This window comes from Periplaneta americana, chromosome 3 (genome assembly GCF_040183065.1).
Source record: "Periplaneta americana isolate PAMFEO1 chromosome 3, P.americana_PAMFEO1_priV1, whole genome shotgun sequence".
Lineage (NCBI taxonomy): Eukaryota > Metazoa > Arthropoda > Insecta > Blattodea > Blattidae > Periplaneta > Periplaneta americana.
Window position 1 is genome coordinate 109,104,513 of NC_091119.1, and position 19,689 is coordinate 109,124,201.

The window sequence follows — 19,689 nt, forward strand, 5'->3', positions numbered from 1 at the left end:
CAAACATTCAGACAACATAAATCATATGTTCAGATACAATACACATCATATGCTGCATGTACAACAGAAGCTCCTATGTAAAACAAGGATTAGTGATGGGTCTCGTGCCCTTAGAGCATTTGTAACCAGTCTTACTGTCTGTTCTCACTTTCACTTGTTATGTTCCGCCTATAGAGAGCAGTGGGAGAGGGAACCTTCGGAAAACACAAACTGGTAACTTTACAATGACAGTTTAAGAACTAATGTCCAAGTATGTTTACTTGAATGCTTGATACTGACAAAGTCTAGGCAGCATACCTAATGTATTTGTTCAGACTGCAAACAGCAGTCAAATCAAATATCATAAATCTACAGATACTTGCACAAAAGTAAGACTGCCCACCAGATCCATGTGTGTTTTTAATCACTTCTCCCTTCCCCTACTCACAGCGATAGATCTGTGAAGTAAGTAATACATTAAGATACAGTAAGATTATTACCTTTCATTTTGTTCAACCCTCATGTCATCTTCCTGCAAAGCACTTTTTGTCCCGAGGGGCTCATCTGACCCTGTGGAGTCGTTTGCAGCCTCTGTCATAGGTTCATCCATAAGCAAAGGCATGGAGTGGGACACACTAGTTACAACAGCATCTGTCAGGCCTTGGGACACACCCTCTGGAGGGTATGAGAAGCTACCCTGTTTTTCTGCAGAACCAGTCACTTCTGACGCCTTTTCAAAGCTTGTCAGAACATCTGTGTCACACGAACTAGGGGCAGAGTCTAGGATTTGTGAGGAGGAATCATTTGTCACTATCTTCTCATCAGAACTTGGTGGGCTCTGCATGTAACATGAGCGCACACCTACATCTTCTGCGGTGGCCTGGAATTGTGAGGATGAGGGATCTTCCACTGGTATTTCAGAACTGCTTTCAAATGTGGAGTCATCGGGTGGCTGGACAGCATTTGCTGAGATGCTCGATGTACTGTCTGAAATCTCGGTGAAGGATGGCAGAGGGGTAGTGGTCTCAGTGTGAGAAGTGCTGCTTTCGGTCACAAGGCTATAAGGGGTGTTGTGCGGGCTTCCATCTGAAGCAAGGTGGCTTGATGAGGAATGATTAGTATCAGAAGTGCTGTTATCCACAACAGATGATTCCAAAGCAGTTTGCATCTCAGTCTGGTTTGACACCTCAGCTTCTGCCGCTGATTGTGGTTCTGATGCAGACTGTGTGCTGCTAGATGTGATACCCTCTGACAACTTCATGTCGGGCACCTCGGAATCCTTGTGCTGGGACTCACTATTGTCAGTGTTAGAGTAGGATGTAAGGACAGTATGTCCTGTATCCTGCATCAGGTTTTCAAGGGGTCTCCTATCTATTGCATCTTGCTGGTTCTCAGAACTCCTACTGTAGGTGTTCTGGGAAGCTGATGTATTGTCAACTTCACACTGGGAGTCAGTCTCTTCTGACAAAAGTGGCATTGAAGGGTTGAAGTTTGCTGTGGCAACTGTTGTTGGTTCAGTCATGGTCACTGGCAATGTGGCATTACACACAGGAGATTCTGATGAGCTGTGAGAAGAAGCAGTCACTGGTAGAGTAGAGTATGACTGAGAAGTCACTGACAGAGCTGGTTGTGTTATAGTGAGTGGGAGCTCTAGTGAAGAGGGAACAGGAGGAGGAGCCTGCAATGTTGGAACAGCAGATGATGGAACCTCTAGAGGAGTCATGATAGGTTGGTTCAAAGTCAGTGAAGTCTCTAAGACACCAGCGGGATTTGGTGGTGGCAGAACAGTAGACAGAGAGGGCAACAACATTGTAGCCTGATGCAGGGTGGAAGGAGTGGAAGTAAGGAGAGGGGATGGCTCTAGAAGGCGTGGAGTCATTACAGTGGATTGGCTGCTGTTTACCACAGTTAGGGAGTCTTGTATTGCACTGTCAGGTTGGAAGACTTGGGTGTTAGCCAGTGCTTCAGCAAGAATGTCCTGGTTGGATCCTCCAGATTGGGGTGTTTTGTTGCCTGACACATGAGCAGAAGGCCCTATGTTGAATACAGATGATGCTGAGCTCTCGACTGGAATGCTCGTTGCAGGGTTCACAGGCATGGTGCTAGTCTGTCCCAGGTTCAGTACGGCCCCAGAGCTTGATGCAGAGTTGTCAATGGTCAGGATGATGTTCTCTAAATCTCCTGATGTACTGATGGAAGCTGGATCTATGTACAAAGTGCGTGCTGCGCCCTCACTAGTTGGCACACTACCATCATAAGTCAGGAGAGTAGAGTTGTCATAAGGCTGCAGGGCAACTGAGTCATCTATAGTGACCAACACATATGTGGCTGTACCACCGTCTCCAAGCTGCTCTGATGGTGTTGCTGCTACCACTTGTGCTATATGCTCAGGTGTTATGACTGATGTTCCTGATGTTGTCACTGCTGCTGGCTGCAAGCTGGGCAGGCTTATGGAACTGCCCTGTGCAACAGGAATGGTGGATGTTGCAATGCTCTGCGGAGTGGATAGTGCCATACTGCTTTGAGGCACACTTTGTGTGACTGTAACACTTGGTTGCAAAGCTTGTAGGCTGGCAATTTCCCCACCTGACTGCAAACTGCCTGCAGGTACAACAATTGGCACACGCTTTGACACTATGTTAGTATCAGTGACTTTCTGTTGTGATAAAGGTTTCTTTACAGTTTGTGATGTGATAACTTTCTGAACTGCCTGCTGAGTCGATACTTTTTGCACAACTTGTGTCTGACTGGCAGGCTGATTAATCTTTTGAATGGATGGTGCCCTGGGATAAATACCACTCACTTTCTTTACCTGCGACACATTTGTCAACAAGCCTATGCTTCCAGTCTTAGCAGGTAGTGGGCTTTGTACCTTCTGGACAACCATTCGTGGTGCACCTGTAGGTCTGATTTCAAGAACTTTTGACTGTGACTGTGCTCCCTGAACCGTCTTTCCTCCCACAGTGGTGGGCACAGTAATTCTTTGCACAGTTGAAGCACCACCAGTGCTTGTCAGAATCTTTGGTTTCGGTGTGGAAAGTCTTGTTACAGGCTGGGCTGCACTAAGCTTTGCCTGCAATTGTCCAGATGAAGCTGCTACAGGCTTGCTAAGTACTGTCCCTGACACAGCAGTGCCCTGTGTAGTTTGTATGAGTATTGTGTTGGACTGGGGTTTTAGTGTGCCAATAACCCTAACTGGAGATGTCTGTGTCACAGAAGCCTTCTGCAATGTAGGCAGTATCACCTTGGCCTGAGTGCTCTGCATTGTGAACTTGGTTCCCACTGTCTGTTTACTGCCTTGTAGAGCCCTCATCTGTTGTTGACTTATTGGAGTAAGTTTAGTGCCCTTGGCCATTACACTTCTCGGATTAATTGGAGTCAATATTGCCCCTGTGCTCGTCATTATTAGTTGGGGTTGTGCCTGCAGCTTGCCACTTGTCGTCAGAATACGCTGTTGTTGTGGAGACAGTGCCGTTGTAATTATCTTTTGCTGACCGCCAGCACTCTGTGGCTTGGTCAGTATCACTACCTTACCACCCCCCACTGCCTGCTGCACGATTTGCTGTTGTGTCACACGCTGTTGAGTAGTCTTGCCTACTGTGTACCTTGACTGCTGACCTGGAGATGTCTGCACTATCACCAACTTCCCACCCCCAGGACCTTTCTGAGAGATAACAGTTGCTCCACTCCCACTCTTTAACTTGCTGATAGCGCCTGATACAGCAACAGTGGTCCCTGGCGCTGATACAGGTGTGGCCTGCAATTTCATGGTTTTGATAGGCGTGCCCTGTGCAGGTTTCACAAGGGAGCCACCACTGCCACCTGGCATAGGACTGGCAATGACACTGCTCTTTGGCAAGACAGGAATCTCTGAAGTGGTTGTCGTAACCACCACAGGGACTGCCTTCACTGTGTCCTCGTTTTGTGATACTGAAGGTTTCTCAGAGGGATCTGAGATCAGGTCCTGAATAGGCGCAGATGCAGGCATGAGTGAAGGTTTCGATTCTGGCTCCTCTGTGATTATGGCATCTGTCATCACGACAGGCATTGAGTTGATATCCAATTCCAACTCGTCATACTCTACTGAGACTTGAGCACTTTCAGTCACCTGCTTGTGCTCTGTTTTCGTGGACTTATCCTCATTTTCATCTGGTTTCGTTGCTGCCTCTTCACACTCCTTCTTGATACTGTAATCATGGTCACCTCCACTGCTGTCAGGCAGAGTGGATACTGATATCTCTGTGTCAGGAGCGATATGGCCAGTGTTGCTATCCAGCACTATGTCTGGCAATGAACTCTCCACATCAGGGGGTGGACTAGTAACGGTGCTAGGCAGTTCAGGGACTTCAGGTAGCACAGGTACAGTAGTTTCAGCTAGCAGTGTCTTGAATGCAGTATCCATATCTTCACTGTCCACAGTGGGAGTCTCTGTCTCCTCTTCCTGCTCTTTCTCTTTTTCCTTCTCCTTCTCTTCCTCCTCCTCATCATCCTCCTCCTCTTCATCTTCATCTTCTTCAGTCTTTTCCTTGGGTGGAGCCTGGACTGGAAGAATTTCTGGTACAGGTTCTACTGCTTTGGTATTTAATGTTTCTACCGAGTTCACACTCTTTATTTCCTCAATAATACACTTGCGTTTCGTTGCTAAATCAATCTTATCATCTATTATTCTAGGAATTTTTCTATTCTCTACAAATTTCTTAGCCCTTTCTTCTAACTCACTGCCTAAGTTTGCATCCTCAGCATCATCAAAATCAAAGCAAGACGTTTCTTTACGTTTTACTGTCTCTTGAGGTTCCACAACAGGCTTTGTTTCAGTCACACTTTCACTTTGACTTGTAGCTGGGACAGGGTTGGATGGCTGATTGTTGGCTATTTCGCTCTTGCTTAGCTCTTGCTTGATTAATTCGATCTCTTTCTCTTCTTGTTCTTCATCTTCATCATCCCAGTCTGCAAGAAGCTTTTCTCGTATTTCTTCATCATTTTTCTTTTTCTTTACAGGTCGCTCTCCACCCCATTTAGTTCCTTTTCTCTTTCCAAAGATCGGGGTTTTAGGCGACTTCTTCTCTGTCTTGGCATGTTTCTCTGGACTCTGCTTGGAAACAGCATTGGACTCATCCTTCACAGCTTCTGTGTCACTTTCGTCAATGAGCTTCCTCTTGGGGACACTCCTCTCTCCAATGCTATCTGCTCTTGTGGGGGTGTTAGATACAGTGGGTATGCTCTTACTGCGGGCTCGAGGTTTGTCACTAGGGGTACTTACAGAAGGCCTGCCTCGACCTCGCCCAGCTGCTTTGCTGGTAGAGCTTCCTCTGTCACTGACTCCTCTACCATTGTTGGCAGCATCTGCACTATGAAACTTGTTGTGGTAGACGATCACGTTCAGGCGACTGGAAGTGAAGTCACAGATATGGCACTTGTATTGAGGACTTGGAGTGCCTGACTGCTCATCCCGGTTTGGTGTGCTCACTGGTTGTTGTCGGATGCGCACCACATGGTCCGAGTCATCCCTGACCTCACTCACAAATCGCGGGTGCGTGATCTGTCGTGACTGCTGCAACAATGGCAATGATGGAGACTTCTGGGTCCTTCGCCCATTTGCAGATGATGGCAAAGGTTTTACTTTCCAGGTCACTTTGTCTTTACTTGGGGAGCCATTATGTTTGCTCTTTTTGTCAGGTGAAGCAGTCTTTTTATCCCCTCCAAAAATATCACGGTAATTTGGTTTCTCTTCTGGAGCAAATGCTGTATCTCTCAGAATATCTGGATCACCCCCTGTTAGTTTCTCAGCAGTTGCAACATCATCAGGAAACTTGTCCATAACAGTCGAGCCTTCTCGACGTCTCGTGCGATATATATCTGCAAAATAAAATTCAAATTCAACTTCGTAACATAGACACATGATGGTGAGATACTTGCAACATCTTGACTAAGATGGGCAGGCATCTTGCAGAATAGCTTTTCGATTTATGACAGTTAAGCATAGCATTAAACGTAATCTATATACTAACCACAAAAATAATTGTATGCCATATTATATTTCAACTACGAAAATGGGTTGTAATGAAAAGAAATCAAGAAAGTTTCTTTTTTACCAATGCCACCAAGCTGTCATTTGACATTTCTGGTCTCTCCTGGCAATGGCTTATTTGTAACTCACTTCTGAGGTTGAGGCACCTGGAAGGCAGAGTTATGCTACCCCGATGATGCTAATATTATGATTGGATGATTATGAAGTGCCAGGAGAGATCTTAAACTTAAGCCTAACCTAATTTCCAGACCATGGACGAACACAGAAACATTCCTCTTTAAGAAAAAATTCCTGCGTTCTAACAGGGAATCGAACCTGGGACCTCATGAACTGTACCCAGAAGCTCTGACCACTATTCCATGAGGCTGGTCAGTAATCGAGAAAGTACAAAATGTCATTTTCAAGTATTTAAGTATGAATATAGGCAGAGTTTAAACAGATCAAAATTAAAAATAAATATCTTCAAATTGTGTTCCAATTTAACCACAAATGACATCAACCCATACACTTCATAAGATGCAGGTTCTAAGAACTTTCATATCTGCTGTCACTCAGAACTTACATTAACTTGTTACAACAAACTTATAAATAAAAAATGTTGTTATTTTCTAATGCCAGGCGTTTGTCAATAAAGTCATTTGACCTCTTGCACTCCAATATTTTTCAAAGATATTATCATGACCAGCCAATGAAGCACAGATTTTGAGGTGTTCCAAATCCATTTCTTGGTTTGAGTTGCACAATGGACAGTTAGGGGACTGATATATTCCAATTCTATGCAGGTGTTTAGCCAAACAATCATGGCCTGTTGCCAATCCAAATGCAGCTACAGACGATTTTCGTGGTAAATCGGAAATTAACTGTGAATTTTGATGCAGAGAGTTCCATTTTTTCCCTTGGGATTGTGTTATCAAATTTTGTTTGTTGAAGTCTAAGTATGTAGATTTAATAAATCTCTTCACAGAGTAATACATAGATTTAGTAACAGGTCTGTAAGTAGCAGTGCTGCCCTTCTTTGCTAAAGCATCCACATTCTCGTTTCCTAGGATTCCACAATGGGATGGTATCCATTGGAATACAATTCTTTTATTGAGTGATATTAATTGAGAGAGCATTTTAGTTATTTCTGCTGTTTGAGATGAAGGTGTGTGTTTAGAGACGATTGATAGAATAGCTGCTTTGGAGTCTGACAATATAACTGCATTCCTAAATTTATTGATGTGGCATAGAAGATTCCTGAGACATTCACTTATTGCAATGATTTCACCATCAAAACTTGTTGTTCCATATCTATAAAGTGAAAGTAAAAAATGTATGTATGTATGTATGTAATGCTCTTGATTTAACAACATACTAGCCACCGGCATGGCTCAGTCGGTTAAGGCATTTGCCTGCTGGTCTGAAGTTGCGCTCGGGTGCAGGTTCGATTCTCGCTTGGACTGATTACCTGGTTGGGTTTTATCCGAAGTTTTCCCCAACTGCAAGGTGAATGCCAGGTAATCTATGGCGAATCCTCGGCCTCATCTTGCTATCACCAATATCATTGATGCTAAATAACCTAGTAGTTGATACAGCATCATTAAATAACCAACTACAATTAAAAAAAAAAACATACTTATTATCTTACTTGCTTCCCAATATTTTGATATCAGATCATGTGTCTTAAGAACTTCAGAGATTTCTATGTGATACATATCCATCTCTACTTCCTGATGTCGTAGGAGAGAGTTTGGTCTAGTTGTTATTCCAATCCTGCAGAGAGATTTGTTTAAGCAATCATGTCCAGTGATCAACCTGAACATGGCTACAGCTGATTTATGAGGTGCTTCAGGTATCAATCCAGGATTCTTCAGTATTTTCCTCCAATTAGAATGATCATTTTCACAGATTAATTTAAAATTATAATTACAGGCGAAATTCTTTTTTATGACTCGTTTTATAGGCTCACATAAAACTTACAAGTTATTTGATCACAAATTTTTTATCCTTTTTTGTTAACATGTCAGTTCTTTCATTTCCATTTATACCACAACGTGCTGGAATCCATTGTAAAGTTAAAAAATAAATAAATAAATAAATTAAAAATAAATGGCTTTCTCTTAAATCAGGGTTCGCACAGACCTTAAAAGTCACTGAAGGTCAGGGAAATTAAAATTGGTCAGGGAAAGTCAGGAATTTGTTTTTATAATGTGAGTCAGTGAATTTTTGTGAATTTGACTGAAATATATGAATATTGGATGATCGTCCCAATGAAGGTTAACTGAGAGATAATACTTTCCTTTTTTAAAACATTACCATCTGAATGTGAGCTTCAAGTCCAGTTGCTCCTTACTTATTCTCAGACTTACAGAATCTGATCAAGAATGTAATGGAAAGATCTGTAAAACGAAATGCAATGCCTACCACAGTTGAGAAGCTTCTTTGTCTTGGTTTAACAGATGAAGAAAATCTGCGTGCATTAAGAAATATTGATATTGGATTTCAAACTAAGAAACTTCTTAGAAAGGTGGCTGCATCTGAAGCTGAAATCCTTCAATTCAGAATGGAATGCCAGCAGATATTAAGAAAAATGACATGCCATGTACTTGAGCGATGTCCTTAAAATATGGGTATAAACCTGTTCAAGAGTTGTCCTCCTTGGACCCAATTATTATTTTCAAACAGCAAGATCAGGGAAAAGTAAGATTTAACCTTTTATTAGGTATGTTGTTGTTTTATAATGCCAGGCGTTTGACAATAAAGTCATTTGACCTCTTGCACTCCAATATTTTTCAAAGATATTATCATGACCAGCCAATGAAGCACAGATTTTGAGGTGTTCCGAATCCATTTCTTGGTTTGAGTTGCACAATGGGCAGTTAGGGGACTGATATATTCCAATTCTATGCAGGTGTTTAGCCAAACAATCATGGCCTGTTGCCAATCCAAATGCAGCTACAGACGATTTTCGTGGTAAATCGGGAATTAACTGTGAATTTTGATGCAGAGAGTTCCATTTTTTCCCTTGGGATTGTGTTATCAAATTTTGTTTGTTGAAGTCTAAGTATGTAGATTTAATAAATCTCTTCACAGAGTAATACGTAGATTTAGTAACAGGTCTGTAAGTAGCAGTGCTGCCCTTCTTTGCTAAAGCATCCGCATTCTCGTTTCCCAGGATTCCACAATGGGATGGTATCCATTGGAATAAAATTCTTTTATTGAGTGATATTAATTGAGAGAGCATTTTAGTTATTTCTGCTGTTTGAGATGAAGGTGTGTGTTTAGAGACGATTGATAGAATAGCTGCTTTGGAGTCTGACAATATAACTGCATTCTTAAATTTATTGATGTGGCATAGAAGATTCCTGAGACATTCACTTATTGCAATAATTTCACCATCAAAACTTGTTGTTCCATATCCAAGTGATCTATAAAGTGAGAAGAGACAGCACGTAACACCTGCACCGGCACCTTGTTCTCTGGAGATCAAGGATCCGTCGGTGTATAAATGAAGCCAGTTTTGTGGAGGGTACCTAATATTAATTGTCTCTAAAGACAATTGTTTCAGTATTTCAGTATTTATTTCTGATTTCAGTATTTCTTCTGTTAAATTTAGATTATATTCTATATTTAACAGAGTTAAAGGGTTTGGTTTAATTTGTAACTTTCTTTTAAATTCGGGATATTGATTTTCTGTTTTAATTCTTGAACAATGGATATGAAACTTTTTTGAGTTTTCAATCTACAGAGAGGACTGTATGAATGCCAATTGTTTCCTGGTAATCTGATAAGTTTTTCATATTGAATCAGTGCTTTTTCTTCTATTGTCATTTTGATACTGTTAATATTAGTGAGGAATCTTATTAGGTGTATTCTCTATGATAAAAACAGAGTTACAGAAGATGTTGCACAGAAAGCAAAGGTTCGATATTCTTCCACGTGTACCAAAGCACACTATATTTTGGAAGAAAAGTTCAAAAAGTTCTTGGAAAAATTTCCAGACACATCTCAACGACTTGATGACTTTCTTCAATTGTTGGCAGTCAAAAACATGAAAAGTTGTGGCACATTGTGAAATTGTATCTAATATTTCCACATGGTAATGCAACAGTTGAGAGTGGTTTCTCAGTTAATAAAGGTCTTCTTGTTGAAAACGTACATGAAGGAAGTATTGTTTCACAAAGGAATGTATATGATGTGATTAGATACTATGGATCTATACAGAAGGTTTCCATAACACAGAAGATGTTGACCTATGTTATGGAATTCTCAAAGACACTATGAAGAGTATCTTCAAAGAACTAGACAAAATCAGACTGAAGAAGATAAAAGAAGAGCTGAAAAATGAGAAGTACAACAGGAAATAAAGATAATGAAGAAAAAAGGAAAATTATTAGATTAAAGGCGCAGAAGGAAGAAGAAGCTTTTGCAGTCCATATTAACTTACTGTAGAAGAAAACAAGAAACAGGAAGTGAACAGAGCTAATGTTAATATTAGTTATGAAATTTATAGCTTCTATAATTTTATATTATTTTCTTCTTTCCCTTTTTTTTTTTTTTAATTTATGGTCATTACTTATGTTTTCTTACTGATTATAGCTTGTATAGTTTCATAGTTTTCTTTAATTTAATTTACTCATATTATCATAACAATCTATGTTTTCAATGTATCTTACTGATGATACAATTACATTAACTTTGTTAATTTTTGTACAAAACACCAATCCAACCCTGTACTAGTATATGGATCAGAAACATGAAGCTTAACTAAAAAGGAAAAACACAAATTAATGGTTCTTGCAAAAAAGTGTTGAAGAAAATTTTTCACTCACTTGAAAACAAGTGGAACATTCGACTTAATACTGTAATGATATTCATAAACTTTATAATCAACCGTCAATTTCAGATGTAATATGGACCAGAAGATTAAATTGGGCAGGACATGTTATATGTATGGAGACTCCAGCAGTGCAAAACAAATATATATGAACACCTTTATCAACACAAGGCCACTGGGAAGACCTCGAAGCAGATGGAAAGATGAAATTCAGGAGGAATGCATGGAAATGGAAATTACCAACTGGGAGAAACTAGCAAAAGACAAAACAGAATGGAAGCATTTTGTGAAACCGACATGTAGTCGACATGCTCCATAATGTCCTTTGATTGACCGATTGTTAATTTTTTCTGTAACCAGAAAAAGTTTCATTGCATGTTTTGTATTTAAATATAAATAAAAACTACAAAAAAAAAGTGAAGTCAAAGATAAGAATAAAGGAGACAGCTGGATGTCTATGGGAATGGTGGAGATCGTTTAATTTTTTTAGTACAAAAAAAGTTGATGTAAGCATATCTGCAGTGGTCAGGGAAATGATGGAAAATTAGTTGGGAAAGTCAGGGAAATTAATTTCCTTATTTCTGTGGGAACTCTGTAAGATTTATACACTTTTAATTTTGCTAACTGATATGGCAATGATAATATTAAAATGCAATAATTCTTCTATTATTGTTACATTACCGAGGATTAATAAGAAAAACGTGAGTTTCAACTTTGTTACTAGAGAATTGCCCTCTATGCAACAAAGAAGAAGAAATGACTGAAGATCATCTCATAACCTGTGAAGTTCTACCTGATGGATCCACCACAGAGAAATATTGGAGAGCAAGAATGCTAATGGCTTCGTTGCCAAGGCCCGGCATTGGATAATAACAACAACAACAACTCTGTTACTAGAGAAGAACACACATTTCGCATAATATTTTAACATTTTTACTATTTTGAGTAATATTTAATACTGGTAGTTAACGTAATGCACTGATAAATTCTGATTTAGAGATGACGAATTCCCGAAAATAGTAATCATGTAGAATGTTACTTACAATATTGGTTTAGTGTGAAGGAAGTAAACCTGAAAATTAGGTAAGGAATGTGTAGGTTTTTAAATTGGTTGTTTAATAATGCTATATCAATTGTAAGATTATCTAGCATTGGTGGAATTAGTGAGATGAGACTGTGGATCTGTAATGGGTTACTTGACATTCGCCTTACAGTTAATTAAAATCTCGAGGGGAGGGAAGAAAGAACTCAATTAGGCAATTCAAGTGAGTTTCGAACCCACAACCAAGCATAGACCCTCGGATCGCGAATCCAACTTGCTACTCCTGAGCTTATGCCATTGGCTAAGATGTAGGCCTAGTCTCAGAAATGAAATCCGCAGGATTAATTGGATAGGTGGACTGATACAGATGAGAAGACTTCAGTTGCTTGACATCTCAGTCAGGAAAAAATCACGCCTTCCATAACAAATTACAATAGTAATAGTGACTTCTGTCATGTAACTGTATCAAAACTAAGGAAAGTGTTACAGAATATGAATGAAGCATTGGCTTGGTTGAAACAACAATTAGATTGAACATTTTCATGTATTACAGCTTTTTTCTGGCAAGCACTATTTACTAAAGAAATACATTCAAAAGACCCAACAGATTGACTACAATACTTCAGAAAATAACTACATTGTAGATATACACACATTACTTACAATGTTTGCGTATTACATAAAATGCAAGAGTTTATCACATTACTTTTATTCCTTGGGCAATTTACATATTATAATAAAAAAGTAAATTTTTATTTCAGTATAATAGGGACATCTTGCAATAAGCTTCTACTGTGTACATGTATGTGTAAAAGTATGCTACACTTTCAATATAGGTCATTCGAAAATTAGCAGAAACATTTTAATTAAGATAAAAAAACTTATTTATTCATAATTGACATAATTACAGTTCTTACAGTAATCTCCTCCAGTATCATGTACCTCTTCCCATGCCTCTGGAAGGCAAGGGATGCTATCAACAGTACTCAAAATTCAAATTATGGTTTATTTAATGATGCGTGCAACTGCCGAGGTTATATCAGGTACTACTTTGCTTTAAGATATTAACTGCTCTATCTATTATAATAGCCTCTCTATTTCTGAAGTGTTTCCCTCTCAATGGTTCTTTCGTCTTAATGAAAAGTTGAAGTTACAGAAACTCATACCTGGAGAATACAGAGGCTGCTCTAGTATTTCCCAGTTCCACCTGTTCAGTAAATTAACTACTTGGGCAGCCACGTGACACTGAGCACAATCATGAAACAAATTGGGATGGGTATTCAAGATATTTTGGTGCTTCTGGTGCATTGCTGGCCATAAATGGTGTTTCAAAAAGTGACAATAATATATAGCATCTACATGCATCCCAATTAGTAATTAACACACCTTCATAATCGTAAACAATGAACATAATTTTGAAAGATTCCTACTCTTGTTCAAATTTCTTTGGCATTAGAGCATTGCAGATAAGAGTCTTATAGCTAACTTACATATAACACATATCAGACAAGCATCATTTCATCTCATACTACCAGCTTACATTAGTTTTAATAACAGTAAACAATAGAGCAAAACAGGCTCTCAAGATTGCAGAGCAAAGGTCAATCATTCTCTCTTCCTGTGCAATATCGTTAATATAAGCTCTTTCTTGTACAACATACAGTTATTACTTACACAAGGAGAAATTCTTGCACTCTAGATTAGTAGGACCAAATGTTTCAATTTTAAAATTTTTGTTGAGATGAAGTTTGTGGCATAGGAAATAAATATTGAGGGAACTTACCAAGACCTTTTTTGATGAACTCATTCTTTTTCCGGCAGTTGTACATACATATTTGATTCAGATTCCTCACGTACTCACTGCAAAGAAAAAGAGACATCAGTTAAATTCGGTATGCCATAACTATTGCTTCACATATATAAATGTCCATTGTACACAGATGATATGGTCCTATGCACACTGGAACATAGAGATCTACAAGAAAGTTTCAACACCCTCATAGCATGGACAGAAGAAAACGTGCTACGCATAAACAAAAACAAGACTATGCAGATGGTCTTCAGAAAAGGAGGAAGGATGCCAACACATGAACTGGTGTATTACGGACAAGAACCACTGAAACAATCAAGCCACTACAAATATCTTGGAGTAACCTTCCAAACAACGGGCACTTGCTTCAGCAAACATATCGCGGAAAAATCAGTTGCAGCCATAAGAGCCATCAATGACATCAAACTCATAAATAGACTATCTCTGGACACAGCAAAACAGCTATTCACCGCAAAAATTATTCCACTACTCGCCTATGGCCTGCAAATAGTATGGATATATCTGAAGAAGAAAGATCTAGAACAACTGGAGAAAGTAAAAGCCACGTTCCTAAAAAGAGTACTTGGGGTGTCAAAAATGGCCCCCTCTAGACTTGTATACGGGAACCATTTCTGATAGAAGAGCTGAGGCTATCGCACCATCTGCCGGCAACAGAACAATATGACGATCTCCTAGCAGAGAGAATAAGGAAGCAAAGTGAGATCGATATGGACTTCTACGCCACAGAAGCAATGATAAATCGAGCATGGGCGAACCCCAACCAACCACAGCGTCATGTGCTAACTCGATTCTCCATTCACGGCTTTCATCACGAGATCTGCTAGAAACCCGGTATCCACCAAGCGGACGAAGACTGTGTGTGTTTCCTGTGCGGATGTAAATGCAAACAATACATCTAGAATACTGCCCAAAAAGGACGAAAAGCTTAAACGCTTACAGCAAGAAAGACCATATATAGACTCTCAATGCACATTTGTGCGCAATTCTACTTTATTAAATGTCTATTGTACGAGTAATACCATCAGGTGAAAAGTTTTCAAGAGTAATGAACTGGGTGACCTCAACTGTTACTCATAGCCAGGGAAAAAATTTCCATGTAAATAGGGTATTTAATTATTAACAAAGCTAATATCAATTATATTTTGCATTATCTTTATGTTTCACAATGTGTAGAGTTGAGAAATGCTACTTTTATTTTCCATATTTCTCCATATTTTAGAGTTTAATAACACATTTTAATTAATTTCCATATTTCATATAAAAACAGTCTACATTATATTAAGATTAACAATAAAATAAAATTCCATTAACTTTTAAAAATACATCTCAACAATAGAGTTCTTTAAAGATTTTCAGTAATTCCTTTAAAATCAGAGTTATTTGAAAATTAACAGTCCTCTCAACAATGGGAAAGCAAGTTAAGAAATTGCATTATTTTAATTTTGAAGTTTAACAGAAAACAGATGTGCAGCTCCACAGTTACATGCCAGTATCATTCTATAAAGACGATAAATATGCCAAAAGTACCAAATTCAATCACTTTAAAATTAAGAAGTTACATTTCAGAATTTAAAGATGATGGTTTATCAACTTACAATAAAATATTATTTTGTAATTTGTGTCAGTGTGCAGTATAGTCTACACAAAAGTTCCAGGTGCAACAACATATCCGAACCAGTAAACATCAGGCTAACAAACAACAAAATTTCATGCAGATACAATTGTTTTTAACAGAACCAACAACATCGAATGTAAGGTCCGAGTTCAACATCGATCTGTGCTGTTCTCTCATCTCTGCTGACATTCCTCTCTACAAACTGAAGAATGACTGCTTCAGGGAATTCCTTGAGAAATATACTCAACATACAATCCCAGATGAGTCAACACTTACGAAGACGTATGTGCCATCCATCTACCATGAGACTGTACAGAAGATAAGAGATGAAATTAAAGATGGTCCAATTTGGGTTTCCATCGATGAAACTACCGACAAAGAAGGTAGGCTTGTTGGCAATGTAATTATTGGTTCGTTAAGTGAACAATATAACATAACAAAATACAGTAAAAGCTTGATATAGCACAGTTGTTGAGGGACATACCTAACCACCGCGTTATAGCTGAACTGTGATATATCGGAAGTGATTATAGTCCATGTGTTAAGGAAATGACAAGTCACATGGAGATGGTAAAGTTGATAATTTAATGCACTATAACTTCATACATATGATGCTAGGGACTGGATTAATTTTGCTCAGGACAAGGGCCAATGGCAGGCATATGTGAGGGCAGCAAAGCCTTCCAGGTTCCTTAAAAGCCATTATTTGTAAGTAAGTGTGAATATTTAAAAGAAAATAGATGGATAAGACACAATTTTCATTCAGGATACAAAATGTGTACAGCGGACAGTATAAATGTCACTACCAACAGGTACTTCCAACTCAAATTCTTAATGTAAAATGGTGTTCGACATTTTCTTTATTTGGTAAGGCAAAACTACTATTACATATAAAGCATACATACTTGTTTCCATGCATAACAGGGAAGGGGAGGGGGGAACTATTCTTCTTGCTCACTATGAAAATGTAAGTTTTCTTGTGTTTATTGTTGTTTGTTGTCCAATCAAGTGTCCGAAAACAGGTTTGAACCTCGTAAGTGATATCAATAAGACATCGCTCATGAGGCAGCTAAGTCAGTAGATAATAGGGTAGGGTGGCCAGTTCCTTCCCATTCCATTGCATACATCACTGACTAGTAATATATTACACTAATCAGACTTCAGATGCATACAAGCAATTGAGGGGGTCAGACACAAAGGGGTACAAGTGACATTTCTAAGAACATGAGTTAGATGCATCTAGGGCAAGCTAAAACATTAAAAATTTTAGTGGCAAAGGGATAAATCTTTTAACCACATCACACACTAAACTTTAAATAAAAAATTTCAGGGAATTTACAAAATCTTAAATACTTTCAACCACATTTTCTCACAAATAACTTAAATGCACTTATACCCCTTTGCTTCTGACCCCCTCAATTGTTCTCCTGATACATAACGTCAAGTATGATGTACTGCCTGATAATAGATGTATAGGGTAGTTCACCCTATTATCAGCCACCTCCCAGCAGTCAGCTATCTTGGCATAATTATGAAAAAAATAAGTACATCAAAGAATATGTACATATTCTGTTGGCTCATCAGTACTCTGCCATTCTTTGTCCTGCCCTCGAACCTCTAGTAACCTCTGATGTGAGAAATATAAAGCAATAGTTAGCCTCTAAACATGTTGTGGAGAGCACCATGTTGTTGTTGTGTGATATTCTTGTGCATTGAACAACGTGCAGTGTCATTTTTACAAGGTCAGTATTTCGTTATTATAAGTCATAGCCACTTAAAACAGTGATTGTGTAACTTGAAATATTCTAGAATAGTTAAATGAGCACTGAATTTGTGTTTTAAAAGTGTTAAGTTAAGTATTTCAATGGAGCTGACTATAGGAGACTTCAATAAGATATAGAAGCCAGTAGTCAGCCTAGGCTACTGGAACTATGGCTCACACTGAGTTTAAAAACCATTTTCTGTCATCTGCAAGCTTAAAGCCTGGCCTTTAATGTCAGATCATGGTATTTCGGTTTAAGTACACAAAACCCAGTAGTCAGCCTAGTAAGACAGATAGAGGCTGACTATTGGTATCTTGATTAACCTATAGTCAGCCATCATCTCAAATATTAAAATCTAAATAAAATAATGTAATAATAATAATAGTGTAGAACTCATGAGAAGTTACCTACAACTTGCTCCCTAAATGTACATTTTACAGATAGGCCTATAAATAAAAATGTTTTCGATTAAAAGGGTGAAACGACCGATTCACCAATATGAAGAGAGGGCGTTAGTGGAAGCTTTGCTTGAGATTCGGCAAAATAATTTAAACATTGGTAAGGGACATTGCAAGAGGGACAACATTTTGAAGAGCATCTGTTCTGGCCAGGTCCCTTATCAAATACAAAAAAAGCAACAACCTGTTAAAGAGAGAGTTCCAAGTACTATTTCATCAGCAGCATGGCGTGAGTTCTTCCATAAAAAGAACTTGACCAAAATCGAGGAAACAAAATTAAAACAGAGAAAAGAGGAGAGGGAGAATCGAAAATCTCTTATGAAAAATAGCAAAGACAAAAAAAAGGAAATCTACATTCATCTCAGATGCAAATGCTGATCTAGATGATGAATCTCAGGAAGAGGACAATTATTTAAGACAACTGTGTACTGCTTGTAATGATGAACTTATTAGTGACGTTGAAGATGAAGATTTGAAAAATATTGGGTGTGATAATTGTTCAAACTGGTTTCATTTCAAATGTACTGAGCTTAATGCATTGCCATATGATATTGCAGAGGGTAAAGAATTTCACTGTCAACTGGGCCTAACACACAGCATTGTGAAGTAAATAGGCATTAGTGCCCTCAAAGGATCGGTTCAGATATTGAGAAATCATTTGTATGGGAGTGATAATGGAAATTTCAAGTTATCTTAACCGATGGCTGTTGATTAGTTTAGATATCAATGCCAATAAATCCGTACTATTATTTTTCTCGCAGTATATGACATTCCAATCATTCTAACCTATATGGTGATATTTTTCCCCCCCTTTCTTAACTGTAAATGAGCACAAACTCTACATAGGTGAAAATTTTTCTGACATTTTATATATTTGATTCCCTAACCGTTTCAAATGTATATCATTTTACCTTTTAGGTGTGTTTCCAAATTATATGTAATACGCTTTGTCAAATCTGGCAACCTTTTCTTAAGGGAAGCTAAATTTATATTACATTTTGCTGATTTTTTTTTTTTTTTTGTAAAAGAAATATTGTTTCAATAGTGTCTACCTCAGAAATGCCTTCTGTAATTCCTTCTAATTTTTTTTGTAATACTGTATAATGAAAGTACATGTTTAATGTTTATTTTATCATATTCTAACAGTTAAATTGAATTTAACCTAAATTTGGTTTAGAGGCTGAGTACTGGTTTCAAACTGGCTGGACACTGGATTTTTGTGGCCGAATACTGGAGAATTTGTTACTACTAGGAAAATGTATTATTTTTAGTCCAAAAAGTGTAGTTATAATGTTATGTTATGTGAAATTTCAAAACTAGACTATTTGTTTGTAATGGTGATTAATAAAGGAAATAATGTTAAATGGTTTTCTTATCAGAAACTACTCTAGTGTATTACAATACTGTTAACAGGCTGACTAATGGTGCAATCACCCTATATCAGCCAGAACCTCAATCAGAGGTATCGTGTTATTACCAATCATAATTGCACATGTTCTGTGAACTACAGAATCACAACGCTCACACTGAACTGAAAAGTTAATGTGTAGTTGTGCTTCCTATTTCTATTCAGAAACATGTTAATTTTTTTTAAGCAAACATATTGCGATTTAGGATTGTTAACATTATTTTCAAACTTCTAATTGTAAAAAGAAATTGGAGTCTATACTGTGAAGATGACGATAAAATGCATTTAAGACAGATTATAATGGGCTTATCTATTATCAGGCAGTACATCTCACTTGACGATGTGTATCAGAGGAAGAACAACTGTTTGTATACATCTGAAGTCTGATTGTAATACATTACCAGTCAGCAATGTATTCAATGGAGGGGGAAGGGAACTGGCCACCCTATCTCATTATCTTCTGGTTTAGTTGCCTCATGAGTGATGCCTTATTGGTGTTAAACTTGTCTTCGGACAATTGACTAACAACAACAATAACGGGCTTTCATAAATTAGTTATAATCTTTAACCTAGGACTGTTATGTAATGGAAAAAGAAATAAGTGTTTAGATTTAACTGTAGGACTAATTAATATTAATTAGTACTGTGAATCTTATAATAGTCACATCACTGAGATATTCTACTTTATTTACATGAACATGAACATAATATCAATTGCTGATTACATGTTTATAGTGTACATTGTTTGA

At 38.1% G+C, this 19,689-nt stretch overlaps 1 protein-coding gene across 8 annotated transcripts in view; it reads right to left on the reverse strand.

The window, feature by feature from the left end:
* Window positions 1-19,689, reverse strand: part of LOC138696372 (mucin-17-like) — a 102,854-nt gene that overhangs the window by 71,017 nt on the left and 12,148 nt on the right. For all 8 annotated transcript variants that reach the window (XR_011331364.1, XM_069821249.1, XM_069821243.1 and 5 more), the window contains 2 exons: window positions 13,649-13,725; window positions 480-5,835 (listed from right to left, as the gene is read on the reverse strand). Coding sequence is in view for 7 of the 8 variants with exons in the window: in XM_069821249.1 (XP_069677350.1) it covers window positions 480-5,835; window positions 13,649-13,725 (5,433 nt within the window). In the remaining variant the exon portion in view is untranslated. The remainder of the gene's footprint in view (window positions 1-479; window positions 5,836-13,648; window positions 13,726-19,689) is intronic.